Source organism: Typopeltis vanoorti, chromosome 10, assembly GCF_054136105.1.
Source record: "Typopeltis vanoorti isolate ZY-2024b chromosome 10, IOZ_Tvanoo_1.0, whole genome shotgun sequence".
Classification (NCBI taxonomy): domain Eukaryota; kingdom Metazoa; phylum Arthropoda; class Arachnida; order Uropygi; family Thelyphonidae; genus Typopeltis; species Typopeltis vanoorti.
In genome coordinates this window covers 62,182,753-62,200,249 of record NC_143558.1, presented here as the reverse complement: position 1 = coordinate 62,200,249, position 17,497 = coordinate 62,182,753, and the positions used below count along the sequence as shown (strand labels likewise).

At 35.5% G+C, this 17,497-nt stretch overlaps 1 protein-coding gene across 1 annotated transcript in view; it reads left to right on the top strand.

Moving 5' to 3' along the window:
- Nucleotides 1-16,758, top strand: part of LOC150102459 (protein arginine methyltransferase NDUFAF7, mitochondrial-like) — a 149,752-nt gene extending 132,994 nt beyond the window's left edge. The window contains exon 10 of the mRNA XM_090399592.1: nt 15,890-16,758. Coding sequence (XP_090255718.1) covers nt 15,890-16,060 — 171 coding nt within the window. The 3' untranslated portion in view covers nt 16,061-16,758. The remainder of the gene's footprint in view (nt 1-15,889) is intronic.
- Nucleotides 16,759-17,497: the final 739 nt, after the last annotated feature.

Genomic DNA, 17,497 nt, shown 5'->3' with positions numbered 1-17,497 from the left:
CTCCCACTGATAAGACCTCAATAAGGGTTGAAACCAGTCTGAGTGGTGGCCCTTCCCTTAATGCATAGCATTATACATGCCCGCAAGGAGATGTGCTTTGCATTATGGGAGACTCTAAGACAAGTAGTGATGAGAGCTTGGTCCACCTTTACCACAAGTTGCCTGAGTCCTGAAGGTACTTCAGGTGCAAACTTTGTTTGCTTACACTTGGATAAAGGATTAAACTAAATTTATTATAAAGATAATTATAGAAAGGTTTTTTTTTATTTGTTTATAAATTCAACTTGCCAAGAAGTTCTATTGCCATGGTAGAAATAATGACTTTCTACCATGGCAATAGAACTTCTAGTGGTTGAACAAAGCTCTGATGCATTCCAACATTGGTGGAGATATATATCCATGCAACATGGCATTGCTGTGTTATAGGTTTTGTGTATGAGGTCATTATATAAAAAAGAGTCAATAATCAGAGAAAGCAAGCTACCCATAGGGTGCAGGGTATACTGGAGAATAGCCAGTTACTGATCAGGCCTTGATGACAGACATAATGGAAAGTTCTGGAAATGTCAAGAGCAACAGAACATTTCTCCAAACCTGTCCATGGTTAGTCACAGACCAAGACTGGTAGACTCAATGGTGTGGGCATCTAAGTTGTGAAGAAATCTAATGTTGGCAACTTTTTCCATTATTTTGAAGAGAATTAAGATGATAGCAATCGGTTATAGTATGACAGCAGACTAAATTTTTGGAATAGGTAGGATGTATGCTTACTTCTGTCCTCAGTACTTGGGATAATTGCTCTTAAGTGTAGAAGAATGTAGAGACGATATAAAACAAGCATTAGCTTTGGATCACAATATTTAAGTATAACTGAAGAGATGCCATTAGGATGGGATGACTTTTTAGTATTCTTCTGATATCATTTTGCCAAAAAAATTCACAAGAAGTGCATGGTGCTCAGTTTCTGGTATGGTAGAAGGTGATTTGCCTTGGTCATCTATGTGGAAGTTGAAGATAAGTAATGCTAGGAGGTCAGCTTCAGGTGCTGTAATAGTTGTGCCACTTGAATGAGAGAGAGAGAGAAGCTGAGCAGAAATTGTCTGGCAGCCTATGCAATGGACCAGAAGGAATAGCATTCATTTGGACAGAAGAGTTTTCTGCTATTAGCCTTTATGAAATCAGATTTGGATTTGTCAATGGTTGTTTTACATTTATGTGCTTTAGCAAAGGCTGAGTATGAAGCTATTCTTGATGCTAGCCACCTGCAGAAGCTACGTTTTTTGGGTAGAATGGAGAATGAAGGCCTTCATACTAGTGAGGATAGTTTGTGACTTGCTAAGAGCAGGTGATTAGGTAACAGCAATGGAAGCAGTAGTCTATGGAAAGGAAGGAAAAAAGTTTCAGATGCCATCCCACTTGGTATCTTTGGAATGCTTAAGAACACAAAAATGGGAGTAGTTAGAAGAAAGAGGAAACTTGCACAAGATATGAGTTAATGAGAGGGGGACATGACATCTGTAGTATTTGTTGAAGAAAAGCTGGTTAAACAAAGAGAGTAGTACTGGGACAGTGGAGAGGGTGTTATCAGGAATTTGAGTAGGTAAATGCACAATTTGTGTTAGGTCACTGCTTATAGCAAAATTTTCTGAGCATCTTGTTCAACTTGGTCAGTGACATCAGAAAAGGGAAGCCAGTTGGAGTTGCGGACATTAAGGTTATCTAGGAAGATGACTTCACTACTTGAATATTTAGAATGCAGAAAGTTGAGATTCCTGGATAGGAAAGTGAAGAAGTTTTTTTTTTTTTTTTTTAATTTGAATAGCAATAAATACAGCACATGAATACTGAATGGAGCAAGGAAGAGGTGAAAAGCAGAAGACTCTGAATTAAGTATTTTCTGACAGGCAATGTTGGATTTCACAAGAGCTCAGGTGCCACTCTTGTAGCAAAAGGAATCATGAAGTGCATAATTTGGATATTGAAGGTGGACTGTGGTTGTAGTTATTTGGATTTCTCTCAAGAGTAGGAGATCTGGTCATGATGTGCATCATTTATATTGACGTTTATACTGTGGTTGATGTTGGCAAAGTGGATGTAAAAAAGTGATTTTTTTTAAAAAAAAAAAATAATAATTTGGATTTGTTTTGTGCACTGTGTTTGGTTTTTGGCCTTTTTGTTGAGATTAGTTTTTAATGTAAATTTAATTGCAGTGCCACAGTTCGTTTTTTGTTTCATTTTTGATTTAGAGTCAGATGAAAGGATGGAATGGAGATATGCAGTGAAAGGAGGTAGATTCTTAAACATGACATTCACAGAGGGAGCAAAGAGTTTCCTTGGCACAATGTGGCCTCAACAATGCTTCACATACCAGAACTTGCTTCCTCTCCCTCCAGGCATCAGTTAGCAGAGTATGTGGCAGTGGGGTTATGTGTCACTCATGTTAGAGACTTAATGAAACGAAAGGATTAAAAATATTATTAAATTCGTCCAATATTACATCTCAGTCACTGAGACATCATCAGGGAGTACAATATGAGACTTGTAACATACACCAAGGTAACACAAAACTAATGGAAACACATGGATGAAGGACTAGTCAGCTGGTAGGTGCCCTCTGCAGGCACCTGTTGGTGACCACTTTTTTTTCTTTTTTTTTTCTTTTTTTTTTTTAATTGAAAAGTTTAAAATACTTTCAATAGAGAGGGTGAGTGAATCTCAACAAACCTGACAAAGCTTGTCATGAGAAGTTCAAAATCCATAGTTATTGAACTGAATGCCAATACCATCTTGGATATTTATTTCTTGGAGATAGAGGACAACTTTTTTTGTCTTTAAATTCTGTAACAAATCTTGCACTTTTTAGCAAACTGTTTCAGTGGTCCAGATGGATTAGCTATAGTGAATGTCTGCTGTACAATTTACTGACATCAGCAAAACTGTGAATTGAACCAGCAGTCAAATGGGAAAGGTCACTAATACACAGTGGGGGGGGGAGACAAAAAAAACACACCCCTTTAGCATCTCAGCATTAGATGCAGTTTGAGTGTAAACATCCATCTCCCATAACTACAGAGAAAGCTGAAAACCCAGTTGCAGATGGCAGAGAACAGATTATAAGATGGGAAGCTTACTTAACAGGCCTCTGTTTCAAATTTAGTCAAATGCTTTCAAGACATTATGATCAGTCAATCAAGCTTATAAAAAATGTTAAAACTTTATTTTCTTGACCACGAAAACTATGAAAATTACTTCTGTTGGGATTTTTTGATCAAGTATTTTTTTAGAACAACTATGTTATACCAACTAGTTTCACCAGATGAGACTGTTGGCATCTTCAGGGTACATAACTGATATAAGGACTTAAAGATAAAAACTGCTACAGACTGTTATATATCAACCGATTCCAATTATATTTGACAAAACAGAACGTGTACAATGCATGCATGGCGCATGTATGATTTCACTTGTTGTTATTTAGGCACGTTCTATAATTGGCACTATAATTCAGTTCTTGTATGTTTTGAGATCTAATGAGGGTCTTCCAGATCTCGAGCAAGATTAATCCTTGGTTCCTGTTAAGGTTTTGTTGAGATTAAATATATTAAATAGATTAAATTATTAAAGAAGCAACTGTTGTGGCTTCTTTAATAATTCGGGGGCAGAAATCCTCCTCTATGTAAAGAATGGAGCTTTTATCCCACTCTATGATATGGTTAGTTCTTGAGAAATGAAAGGATAAACCCGATTTTTCTTCTCTATTCTTATTAACATCTCCAATGTGCTCCCTTTGTCTAATCTCAAGGCTTCTTGAAGTCTGGCAATATAATTTAAACCGCACGAACAGGGTATGTTGTAAACTCCAGCATGAGTCTATAGAAAGCATATTCTTAGTCTATAGAAAGAAGACTCATACTGGCCATTATATCCATGCTGAATCTCATCACCATCCCAGTCAAACTGGTTCATCGGGCCAACTCATTTTGTTCTTCAGACGATCTCTTACAGAAAGAACTGCAATATATTACTTCTTCCTTTCTATCTAATGAATACAAGAATTCCTTCATCAAAAGATCTTTGAGTAGTTTTAATATCTCTTCCTCTTCAAATACAGAAGAAATAACACTCATTCTTCTTCTTCTGCAGCTTCTCCCATTTAAAGTGGGGTCACTGTTGATAATGAGTCTCCTCCACACCTTCCTGTCTTGGGCTGTCACCACATCCAAGTTCTTCATCCTCAAGTCCTCTTCTTTGGCTGCCCATGCTTCCGCCTTCCTTGCGCATCCATCTGCATGACCCTTCTTCCCACATATTCATCCTCCCTCCTCATCACATGACCAAACCATCTCAACCTTGCCTCCTGTATTTTCGCTCCTAAGTTCGTAACTTTCACTGTTCCCCTGACATAGTCATTTCTCAGACGATCCTTTCTGGTCACTCCGCACATCCACCTAAGCATTCTCATCTCTGCTATTTCCATCCTGCTGATGTTATTTTTCCTCGGGGCCACAGTTTCTATAGCATATGTCATAGCTGGCCTCACGACTGTCCTATAGATTTTGCCTTTCAGATTGATTGGCACCCTCTTATCGCATAATACTCCAGCCATCTCCCTCCAGTTCCTCCAACCCGCTCATATCCTGCATCCCACTTCCTTCTCAGCTCCTCCATCTTCTTCCACTGTTGAACCTAAGTATCCAAAGTCTCTCACCTTCCTGATGATGACATTTCCTTCCAGCTTCAGATCTGTCTCCTGTCTGCCGCCCACTATGCAACACATATACTCTGTCTTACTTCTGCTCAGTCTCATACCTCTCTCTTCCAGTCTCCATCTTTCCAGTTTAGTTCCCGCTTCTTCTCTTGAATCTGCACACAGCAAGATGTCACCTGCATACAACATTGTCCAAAGCGCATCTTCTCTCACCTCCTCTGTTACCACCTCCATCACAATATTAAACAGAAACGGACTTAATGCTGACCCTTGATACAAGCCAACTGTTACTTGAAAACTTTCTGTCTGTCCCAGACAGGTCCGAACACTTGTCTTCACATTTCTGTACATTTCCCGTGCCAACCGGACGTATTTCTCTGGAACCTTCTTCTCCCTCAGACACCTCCAGGCTTCTTGCCTTGTCACTCTATCGTATGCTTTCTCCAGATCAATAAATGCCAGATGTAGCTCCCTTTGTTTCTCTCAATACTTTTCCATTATCTGCCATAACCCAAAGATAGCATCTGTTGTTGATCTACCAGGCATGAAGCCAAATTGTTCCTTTGCAATCTCCACCTCCTTCCTCAATCTACCATCAAGAACCCTTTCTAGGATTTTCATTGTGTGGGACATCAACTTTATTCCTCTGTAATTTTTACAGTCTTGTGCATCCCCTTTATCCTTGTAGATGGGAAAAGAGTACTCTCCCTCCATTCCTCGGGTATATTTTCCTGTTGGCAAACTTTCATGAACAGGTCCCACAGCAGGTCAATTCCCTCTTCCCCCAGTGCCTTCCATGCCTCCACTGGAATTCTGTCGGGGCCCATCGATTTTCCATTCCTCATCCTCTTCATGGCCTCCGTCACTTCCACTCTACTGATGTTCTGCACCATCCCCTCAGAAGGCTGCCCATCTTCTCTGTGAGTCCTTGCATTTTCTCTCATTCAAAAGTCCCTCAAAGTATATTTTCCATCTGTTTCTTATGTCCACATCCCTCCATAATACTCTTCCTTCAGCGTCTTTGATCTGCCTCACATGTAAGATGTCCTTTGCTGCTTTATTTCTACATTTTGCTAGTTGGTAAATTTTTCTCTGTCCTTCCTTTGTTTCTAATTGATCATACAGATCTTGATATGCCGTGGCCTTCACCTGTGCCACAACTCTCTTGGCTTCTTGCTTTCCCTCTCTATACACCTCTCTGTCCTCTTCCACTCTTCCTCTTAGCTGTCACTGCCACGTGTACATTAACACTCATTCCTATCCCTTATGTACACGGCATTAGTGAACGAATAGCATAAGTTTTAAAACCACTGAATATTTTTGTTGCCTTTTGACTGGTCAGAAAAATCTCCACCTTACTTCTCCTAAGGACAAGCTTCCACATCTTAATTATCCAGGTGTCTACCAGATTCCTTGCTCTTGTGGATTATCTTATTTTGGACAAACAGGAAGATCTGCCTCTGTTCGACAAGAAGAACACCAGTCTTATATTCAGTACCTTGAACCTGAACAGTCTGGACTTGCAGTACATGCCATCTTAACCAGACATAGAGTCCTTTGGAAAAAGACAAGAGTCCTTCACAAAAGTCGGTTCCTCATAGAACGGCTTTATAAAGAAACATGTGAAACTTTGCTCCACTCTCCAATTTTTGTTTTGTATATATAGTTAGGAAATTTTATTGACCTTTTTAGTTATCTTACACTAACTACTTAGGTGGCACTTTTTGGAATTGTCAGTCAGTTATTGTTTAATTTCAGCTTAACATGTACTGAAGATGCCTGTGACACACAGGCGAAAATTATACTATTAAAAAAATCTTTTTAAGTGAGATTTTCCGTAATTTTGTATTTATATGTCTACTCACAGTATTCCCTTACTAAGAGAAACTCCAGCATATTTGAAGAAAGGATGGCCATCTTTTGGAGATCTGAAGAGTTGTCTAATTGTTTCTGTAGGTTTAAAAGTCACTCTTATTCTTTGGAGTTTGAGGAGTCTTGCAACCTTATTAGTAACTGCCCTCACTTATGGAATGATGATTGTAGAAATATACTGTGTGTCGTCCCGTTGTCTTTGTGGGGGGTCAAAGAAAAGTATCTTGTGGATGAATCTCCGAGGCTAGCCATTCGTGGTGAGATTGTTAGATATCAGAGATAATTCATCCTGGAGATCTTGTTGATCAGTTGTAATGCGGAAAGCTCACTTTTTTAGCATGTGTACAATGCTAAGTTTCTGAGAAACGTGGTGGGAGCTTCTAAAGTGCTAATAATCCTGTATTTGTTGGTTTTTGGTAAAATAAGAGGTTGAGACAACCATTCGTTTGCTTCTTAATTAGGGTGTCCAAAAATGATAATTGGTTACCTTTTTCAAGATCTAGAGTGAATTTGATTGTATGGTGTAATGAGTTGATCTTGTTTAGAAAATCAAACAGGTCCTTTTTTGTGTGGTTCCAAACAATGAAAATATCGTCTACTTATCTCCACCATTCTGTGGATTTAGGGTCTACTTGAGATAAAATTTTACTTTCAAGATCCTCCATAAAAAGATCAGCACAAGATGGTGAGAGAGGGCTACCCATTGCAAGGCCAGTCAATTGCTGATATATGGTTTTATTCCATAAGAAAAAGTTTGATGTTAAACAATGACAGAACAGGGAAGTGATATCTTGCGGAAACAAACTTCCTAAAATGTTGAAAACTTCTTCCACAGGAATGTTAGTGAATAGAGATGTAACATCCAAACTTGTGAGTAGGTCCGTATTGGAGATGGTGTTCAATTTCTCTACGAAATGTTGCGAATTTCATATGTAAGCATCCCAATTATGGATGTGTTGTTTGAGGAGGCTTGCAATGTGTTTAGATAACAGATAGGTGGGTGAGTTGATATCGTCTACAATAGGACGTAACGGTATTCCATCTTTGTGTACTTTTGGAGCGCCATATAGTCTTGGTGTTAGCGGATGCATAGACTTCAGTCTTCATTTTAAATCTGTAGGTCAGTTTACCATGCGACACAATAAATCGGTATCATTGTGATTCTTTAATGTTGGATCTGTGACTAGGACACGGTAAACGGACGTATCTGATAGTAAGTTGCTAATTTTTTCTTCGTAATCCCTGGTGTTTAAAATCACCATGCAATTGCCTTATCTGCTTTTAATATAATGATATCTTTCTTTTTCTTTAAACTATACATTGTTCTTTTTTCCAGAGGGGTGTTGTTTATGTTAGGAGTTGAAGATGAGAGGATAATGCTACTTTTTAATCTAAGATCATTAGCTCTGGGTTCCGGTAACAATGAGACTGCCTTTTCTATATTACAAATGATCTCCACTTTAGGAATATGATCGGGTGTTATTGCAAAGACTTCAAGAAGCCTTGAGATTAGACAAAGGGCACATTGGAGACATTAATAACAATAGAGAAGAAAAATCGGGTTTATCCTTTCATTTCTCAAGAACTAACCATATCATAGAGGAGGATTTCTGCTCCCGAATTATTAAAGAAGCCACAACAGTTGCCTGTTCAGTACAAAACCTTGAGATTAGACAAAGGGCACATTGGAGACATTAATAACAATAGAGAAGAAAAATCGGGTTTATCCTTTCATTTCTCAAGAACTAACCATATCATAGAGGAGGATTTCTGCTCCCGAATTATTAAAGAAGCCACAACAGTTGCCTGTTCAGTACAAAACCTTAACAGGAACCAAGGATTAATCTTGCCCGAGATCTGGAAGACTCTCGTTAGATCTCTAAACATACAAGAACTGAATTATAGTGCCAATTATAGAACGTTCCTAAATAACAAGTGAAATCATACATGCACTATGCATGTATTGTACATGTTCTATTTTGTCAAATATAATTGGAATCGGTTGATTTATAGTCTGTAATAACAGTTTTTAGTTTTAAGTGCCTTATATCAGTTATGTACCCTGAAGATGCCAACAGCCTCAGTTGGCGAAACTTGGTATAACATAGTTGTTCTAAAATAATACTTGATCAATAAATCCCAATAGAAGTCATTTCCTAAAGCTTATAAAACCTTTTCCATGGAATTTGTTCAAAGGTGAGTGACATAATTAAATATTTGAATCAGAAAGGCTGGAAACATTCCAATCAAGGAAATAAAGCATAGAAGATAATTTAAGTTGGCAATTTTTTATAAAAATGCCAAGTGGAACGATCTATACCACTCTCACAGCACATGCATGAAAGTAGCTGTGTGAGAATTGCTTTGTAAGAGGAAAAAAAATCAACAATAAGCAGCGATCTGAATTTTCTAAAGTAAACAATATCCACTTAGTTAGGATTGTTAGTAAGGAGGAGATCGAGAGGGTTCACAGTGTGTAGAATTACCTGGTATTCTTGAAAGTATGTAAAAAACATTGTTAGTGACAGTAAAATCTTAGCATCTCTAAGTCAGAGTTGCAAAGAATAAAATCTCTGATGAAGATAACTTTGCTATTATATTGAAACAAAATTTGTCAAATAATGTAACTGGGAAAAGTGAGATGGCTAAATGAAAAAGGTGGGGACTGTCAGACTAGAGATGGAAATGGACATCACTGGATTTGGAACTAAACCACATATTGCATTTTTCCTCATGTGGTCTATTTCTCTTTGCTTTAAGGGTTTAAGGTCAAGCTGAAATTGACCATGAAATATACACTAATGCTATTTGCTAAGCTGTGCACCCAAGTATTCTTTTGAAAGTCAAGACTTTAGCAGTGTACCCCCTATTAGTCTTTAGTGGTAGGCCAAATGAGATTGACTGCCAATGACTGTAAATTCTTATTTCTGTATAATCAGTCCATCTTGTTTGGCCTGTCTCTTTCCCCTAACACATATGGAACGTAATCTTGTTGACCAAGTAAATGTTCTACATTCGGACAATATGGCTGAATCATCATAGCTTTTCCTTGCACAGAATAGTGCTAACAGTGGGCTCACGAATTCCTGCCATCTTCTCTCTCTCCCTCTCTCCCAAGATGATCTTTAAACACTATGGAACAAAGCATCAAGTGTTGATTATCGTTCTTACACAGTGCCCAAGTCTTATTCTCATAGTGTATAATAGAAAGACCCAGACTGTTGTAAATGTTAAGTTTTGCTACTCTGATGTCTTCCAAACTTTTTGTAGGTTCATCAACATTTTAAATGCTATTCATAATCTTCTACCCACTTCATTCCTAACCTTACCTGTCTCTGTTACACAACTACCAAGATAATTCAAGTGAGAGCCTTGTTCTGTACCACATCCTTTAAGAAAAATATGGAAGACTTCTTTATCACTTGTTTTCTCAATATTGAAAAGTTCGTTTCTCCTACATTATTTGTAAATAAAGAGCCTCCATAGCTCATTTGATATAGATGAAGCCCTTTGGTTGGAAAGACCCCGATTCCCGTCTGTGACGTGAGGAACCTTTATCTGGTCTCTTTAGATGAAAGGTGAGTTAGCTGGTCTCATACGGAGGTGGGGTTTTTTTCCACTTGAAAACTTGGGTTTTTCATCCCCCAGAACAGACAGACTGGCCCAGATAAAAATAGAGGGGATTGAGACATTGCCATACCTCCCCGTAAAAGGGACTCACAACTATCATCATGCAAAATAATTAAATTTATGAATAAGGCCAAACATTAGCATAATCCATAATCAGTTACCAGACTAAATAGAAAAGGTGACAGGACACATCCTTGTATTGCTCTATTTATTTCAAACTATATCAACTTTAATACAACCTCACTGTTATCATATAAAAGCAGTTATAATGCTAATAAGTTTGTTGGATAAGATTAAACTTGCCAAGAAATTATATTTTTGTTTTATCCTTTATCCAAGATTAAGCAAACATAGATTGTGTGTGAAATACATTCACAACAAGGCTACTTGTATATAGAAGCTAATGACTTCCCATTAATTGCCTTTGTATCCCATAAGGCAAAGCACACACCCATACCGATTTTGACCTTTATTGAAGTCTCATAGTACTTTTGTGAAGTCGTTAGCTGCTATATACAAGTAGCCTGGTCATGAATGTATTTCACACACAGACTTTGTTTGCTTATATTTGGATAAAGGATAAACATGAATATAATTTCTTGGCAAGTTTAATCTCATTTGCAGCTGAGCAAAGAAACGTTTTGCAAGTTTGTTTGGGTACTCAGTAAGCTCTTACACTCTTCCATAAAATGTTTGCCTGTCAGTTCAAAAGCATTTTTGAAGTCAGCAAACATGTGATCATGATCACAGGTTTTTGAAATTCTAAACATTTCTAAAGAAACTACCTCAGTATGCCACTTCTTTCCCTTCTGAATCTTACTTTCTCATTGTCGAATTTCTTGTCAACCAGGTCATTTATACTGTTAAGTATAATAGTGCACAAGACCTTTCCTGGAATAGATAGGAAGCAAATTCCTCTTATAATTCTCTCTCTCTCTCTCACACACACACACACTATGCAATTTCCCTTTTTAAAAATAGTCATATTTGATTTTAAAAAAAAACAAAAAGACATTTAGGATCTCAATCAGCCAAGTCACTTACTCATTCTCTCTCATCTCTTTTTTAGCATTTCTGCAGTAATTTCATTACATTCTAGTTATCTATGATGTTTTAGTATATTTATAGCCAGTTTAAACTCATATGATGTAATGGAACTGATTTAAAAAAAAAAAATGAGAAATAGAATTAATCTGTTCTTAAAACTGGTTGGATTCCAAAACTAAATATTGTTTAAAAGTTTATGAAAATTCTCTGTCCACATTGCACATGATGATGGCATCTTGCACTTAAATTGTTCTTATAATTTTATTGTTTAGTAATTTCACTTTATTCTCACTTTTTGTACATAATTTATTAATAACTTCATGTAGTGTTTTATGATTTTTCTTTTATGATGTTAAACCAGAGGTTTTTATATATTCTTAATTGTGCTTTTATTTCTTTATTAATTGCCCTGTACCTTAGTCTTTACTCATTATTTGGATCCTTCTCCAGCAAATTTCTAGTCTATTTTATTTAGTTTTTGTATTTGTTAAAAACAAACCATTTAACTAATTACACTAAATATCTAATTATATATCACAACATCATAAATAACACAAATAGTATGTTCATTGCAAAAGTACAATAAAACAATGATTGTCACACCATTTGATTTAGAGGTAAACTCCACTCTGTATTGCCATATTTATGGAACTGCTAGTTCCATAAATTAAATTTCACAGTTTGCTTAAACAATTTAAGCAAACTGTGAAATAAGCAGATGCTACAAAGAAATGTCAGATTTAATTGATATTTGGAATTAATTCTAATAATGAATGAAAATAATCTATTCAAATAATCAAATTAGAAGGGGAAGACGTGGTTAGGGAAAATGTGGCAGTTTTTCAATATCAAAAGTGATATGTTTTATGATAGTTATAATCTCGCTATGGTTCATTATGCTCTTTGCAACTGCATTCCTAATTCACCACAACTATAGACTGTTAGATCCCCATACTTTATATGAGAAGTATTTCTGATATAAAGTGTGGGGATTTCTGAGCAAATGTTCCCAGCTTTCACTGCACACTAGTAAACTTATAGGAACTAGCAAAATAATTTGTCATAGTTCAGAATGAACTTTTGTTAGAACAGTACTGATATCTGACTTAGTCATCTGACAGTACTGATATCTGAGTAGTTAAAGGTGCATAAATGTATTTTAGTGAAAGATAATTTCTTTCTTTTCAAAAGGATGAGTGGCCTCAGTCAATTAATGGAGTTTATCAAATTTCCACCTACTTCTCTAAACCCTGCTTTCCAAGCAGATAGAGAAGTAGGGGTGCTGATTGGAAAGGAGAAACTTCTGAGTTCTCTCTGATGACCAGTTATAGTGATTGAATTTCTAGAATAAAATAAATTCAGTTTAAAAACCTTGAAATTTTTTAAATGACTTAAAAGCCATTTTGCCAGTTCTTTATCTGTCATCCCAGGATGAGGTTGGTTCCCATAGTTCACAAACATTTCTAATACATCCAGTTTGCCATTATTCTGCTGCATCTACTAAGGGTAGATGTATTCTGTCTGTAGATGTCTGAAGAATGAGCTAATGCATCAAAATACCAAGATAATTTGATACCTCCCTACCAGCCAATGTGGATGAAATAGTGAGACCAAATTGCACTTCTTATCCATGTTATTCAATAGGTGTTACAGAAGCTCGCTCTCCATGCAAAAAACATGCTCTCGCACTGTCCCATTTCACTCTCTCCTCATACGGCTTCTAGGGATGGCCTCTTGATCTCCACCCCCTTACCAATATCTCCACCCATTCTACAAAAAACCTCATCCACATTAATCTGGTAAAAACCCCTTGCTAACTTTTATGTCTCACTCAATCCTTGCCTCTTCCACCTATCCACTGGACTTGGCAGTTTATATTTGCTTAATCTGTCTTCATGCTCAACTTCATGCCGCCCTCGCAATTTTAGTACAATGCCTCTGAAATTTTAGGTTCTTATCCACAATTCCCCCCCCCCAGATCCCTAATCTCCTTTACTTTCTCTAAGATATCCCCATCAATCTTCTTCTTGCTAAGCTAAATCTGCTCTGCTCTTCCCAACTTCCCAATATTGTTAGCATGCAAGTTAAACAGCGTTATCCCCCAAAACAGACCCTCAGAGCATGCCACTAGTGACTTTCTTCTTCTGGAACATCATGCTTCCATACACAACCTGTCTGATATCTGTTAGACAGCCCATCTTCAATCCACCATGCTAATCTACTATCCAATCCCATCTCCATATCAGTTATCAGCTTGTCATATGGCAGTCTATCCAAGGCCTTTGTAAAATCTAATTATACCACTGTGTATACGTCTCTCTAATCCAGTACATTTGTCTTCTTGTTATAATAAGTAGATTGCTAAAACACATGCTTCCTCTAGCAAACACACACACAATACATTTTTTGAATACTGCTTACCAGTGATAAATCATGTGATAATATAGTAATATATAAAATCAAAGGAATGCAAACTAAATAACTGAAGTTGTGTATAATCCTGGAAATAAATAGTATATTGGTTAGAGATAATTGACTGCTTTCAAGGTGTAATATTAGTCTTCAGTAGTTTGTGCAATTGCAGCACAGTTAGAGCATTTGAAGTCACTTGACATAGTAGGCAGAAAAACATCCCCTCAACACTGCTGTGTCAAGGGGCTGTTTCTACTACTCACCTATAGCAGATCATTGTGTTCATGGAATTTTCCCTGTTGTAATTTGGTGAGAGAAATTTGATCTGCAAACACTAAGGCTACTGACTACTGTCCATCACAACTGAAAGTTATCATACAAGAAGGCAATTACATTCCAGAACAAATTTACAATTGCAGTGAAATGGGACTTTATTGCATGCTTCTGATTCAAACATTGGCTTATAAATCTGAACAAAAGTCATAAGGCTTAAACCAATGAAAGACAGGGTGACATTATTTTGTGGCAATAAACCTGGACATAGGAAAATCACTGGTCCAAGGTATTTCCACCAAAAACATGCAGGTGCTAGCATTTTTGATATGGAGATATCAAAAGATATCCCCATAGCAAGAATGCTTAGCATTCTTGTTCTTAGCAATAAAGCCTTTATTTCTAGCATCCAAAAAAAATTTATGTATTACAGCAAATTATATAAAGTCAATTAATATGGACTTGTAATGCAGACCAAATTTTTGTACTCTCATTACCCATTTTATCACATGTACTGTTACCTTTTACTGTTTTGGGGCTATTTTAATAGTAAATTTTAACAAGTATATTGCATGCATACAACTTTCACATGAAATTTTTGTTTTTTTGATATGCATTAATAGACAAACTGGCGCCATGTGTTAGCATACAAGATATAGGAATGGAGTTTCCTGGTCATGAATTAAGTGATGAAGAAAGAGTTTATAACCTTAAATCTGAATAATACATAATATCTCTCTCTCTCTAACAGTGATGGTGGAAGACATCTGTTCCTATCTCTTTATTTTTTGTTAGTCTTCATTTCTCTGCTGTATAAATCAAAATGAAAAGTAACTTTTCGTAATCAAATGCTTGCACTTAAGTGGGACTTCACTGTCCCAAAGTAGACTACTTACACTGCTAAAAATGTTTGACCTAGTGAAATCCTTACTCCTGATCTAAACTTCCATCACTAGAAAGTATACTTCCAAGATATTTGAAGTTTTCACTACTTTTCAAATCTGCCCATTGAATTTAACATCATTAATGTTTACATTTCCGCTATGATTTAAAACCATGCTTTTACTCTTCCTACTATTAATGTGTAATCCATTGTTCTGTGTTACACAATTCCATTTGTCTAGTTTCTTCTATATTCTTCTGAATGTGCCCAAATCACCATATCATCTGCAAATACAGTGTTTCTTCTTTTTGATAATTAACCATATCTAGGACACTATTCATCACCATAATAAATAGCAATGGAGACAGCACACTCCCTTGTCACAGACCATTTTTAAGTGTAAGCCACTCAGAATTTAATCTTCACATCTCTTACTTATTCAAACATATTCTTTATCATGACTATTTCTTCTTTTTCTATGCTTATCTTTTCCAAACTTCCCCAGGATTTTTTCCAAATTCCTAATTGTCTTTCCATTATTTCTCTTAGAGCAAAAATCAGATCAACAGTTGATCACCCTTTTCTAAACTAAACTGTTTTTCTCTTATACCTTCCTCTATTTTATCTTATTTTTGTTACCATTATCCTTTCATAAATCTTTGTTCAGTGACACAATGTTATTCCTCTATAATTACTACACTCTCTTCTTGAGCCTCCTTTATATATTGAAACAATAATCCCCTTGGTCCAATCATTAAGTATCACCTTCTTTTTTTCCCAGATCAGCCAAAACATGTCACTGTACTTGTTCATTTTCATCTACAAATTCTTGATGCATAATATCATAGAATAAACAGAACATACCCACTTCACACTACCATCATTTCTTTACTTTTTCAAGAACAAGTATTTTACTAATGCCTTTTCAACTTGGTCTAAAACAGTTGCAGAACTATGTTTTAATTTTTAGAGCAGTTTATGAATTCACATTTACCAACAATTTGTTAGTAAAATTTGTTGTGCCCAAACATTTTTTAAGTTATGTGTTTATTCATTTTTCACAGAAACTATTGAAATCGTGTCATCATGACCAGGTAAAAGAATTAGAAGCAGGGTATGATATTCTTATAAACCCAAGCAAAATGGGAGAAAATTTTAAGTTCCTTGGCCTCTTTCCTTTGGATATGAAAGAGATGCTTGATAGAAACCCACCGTTGGGATTTTTTAGAAAATGAATGTATAAGGTCTATGTAGATCAGTGCCATGAAATAGTCATATGAGGCAACATGAAAGATGTTGGCCTTATGTTAATGTGTAGAATATTGTTTGTATAGTGCATGACAGGTTTAACTTTTCTGTGCATACTTTATACATAAGAAAAATATGGATGTTAATCCTGTCATTTATTAATTCTTTTTCATATTGTAAATGCTAATGATATATGAAATGTAATTTTTTTTTAGGTATGTTTTTTGAAACAAAAATATTCAGTATTTTCATTTTACTAAACTTGAATTATTTTATATTTTTCTAAAATTAACAGCTTTATTTATAAAAAAAAAATAGCATTAAATGATTTGTAACCCATTGTGCAAGGTATTATTAAATTATTATGATAATTAAAGCTCTAATTTATTAAAATTACAAATGTGTTTGCCTTGAATTGGATTTTTCTTGTTTGACTGTCAGATTTCAGTATTTTCTACATAACTGAAAATATTTATCAAAAAATACCAGATAAAAGCTATGAATAATAATCAAATCCTTAAATATGTTGCTTTGGTAAACAAAATAAAATAAGAAAAATTATTATAATGAACGTAAGTAGCGCTTTTTGTTAAACTGAGTATTGAGCTTCTTTGCCTAATATTCATAATGTACATGCACATTTTGTAATATTTACTTTTATTGTAATAAAATATTTAATGCCAAATCAATATTCTCAATTAAATTAACAGTTCACTTCACACATCACATTTTTACTGAGTCTTTATTTAGAACTTTAAATTTCATCTTTTGTATCCTGTATGTCACTATCCATCATGATTAGTGGATTACATGCATACTCCTTTATCCATTAAGGATGCACATGCAACGAAGCAACAAAATTTTTCTAACAGTATTCACATGTTGTTGAAAACTTTGAAAGGTTGATGTATACACATACACATTAAAGTTTGAAAAAATACTGCATAATTTAATTTGTGGCCATTGAAAATAAATTTGGAAAATAATGTAAATTTTGAACATAAATTTAGTAGAGCTAATCTCAAGTGGTTTGCTCACTTAAACAGAATGGGAGAAGAAAGATTAGCAAAACAAGTGTTCTCTGCCAGGTTGGCAGGGAAAAGACCCAGAGGAAGACCAAGATATAGGTGGATTAATTAATTAAAAAACACGTATTAACCAGTGAAAATTATTTAATTGTAAATATTTCATCCTAAGTATCTTAGGACATCATCAGTACAGTAGTTTAAAACAATAATAGGAATAACATACAGTTAGGGTGCATGATTACAATAGAATCTCATTAAACGTGTGTAATGTGTTACAGAAGTAAAAAAAATTTTTTTTTAAATAATAAAAAACAATAATTATATAACACAATTTTGTATGACAATTTCCCATATTTTAGGAATAGTAAGAACGTCGTTACGGTTTAAGTTTGGCTG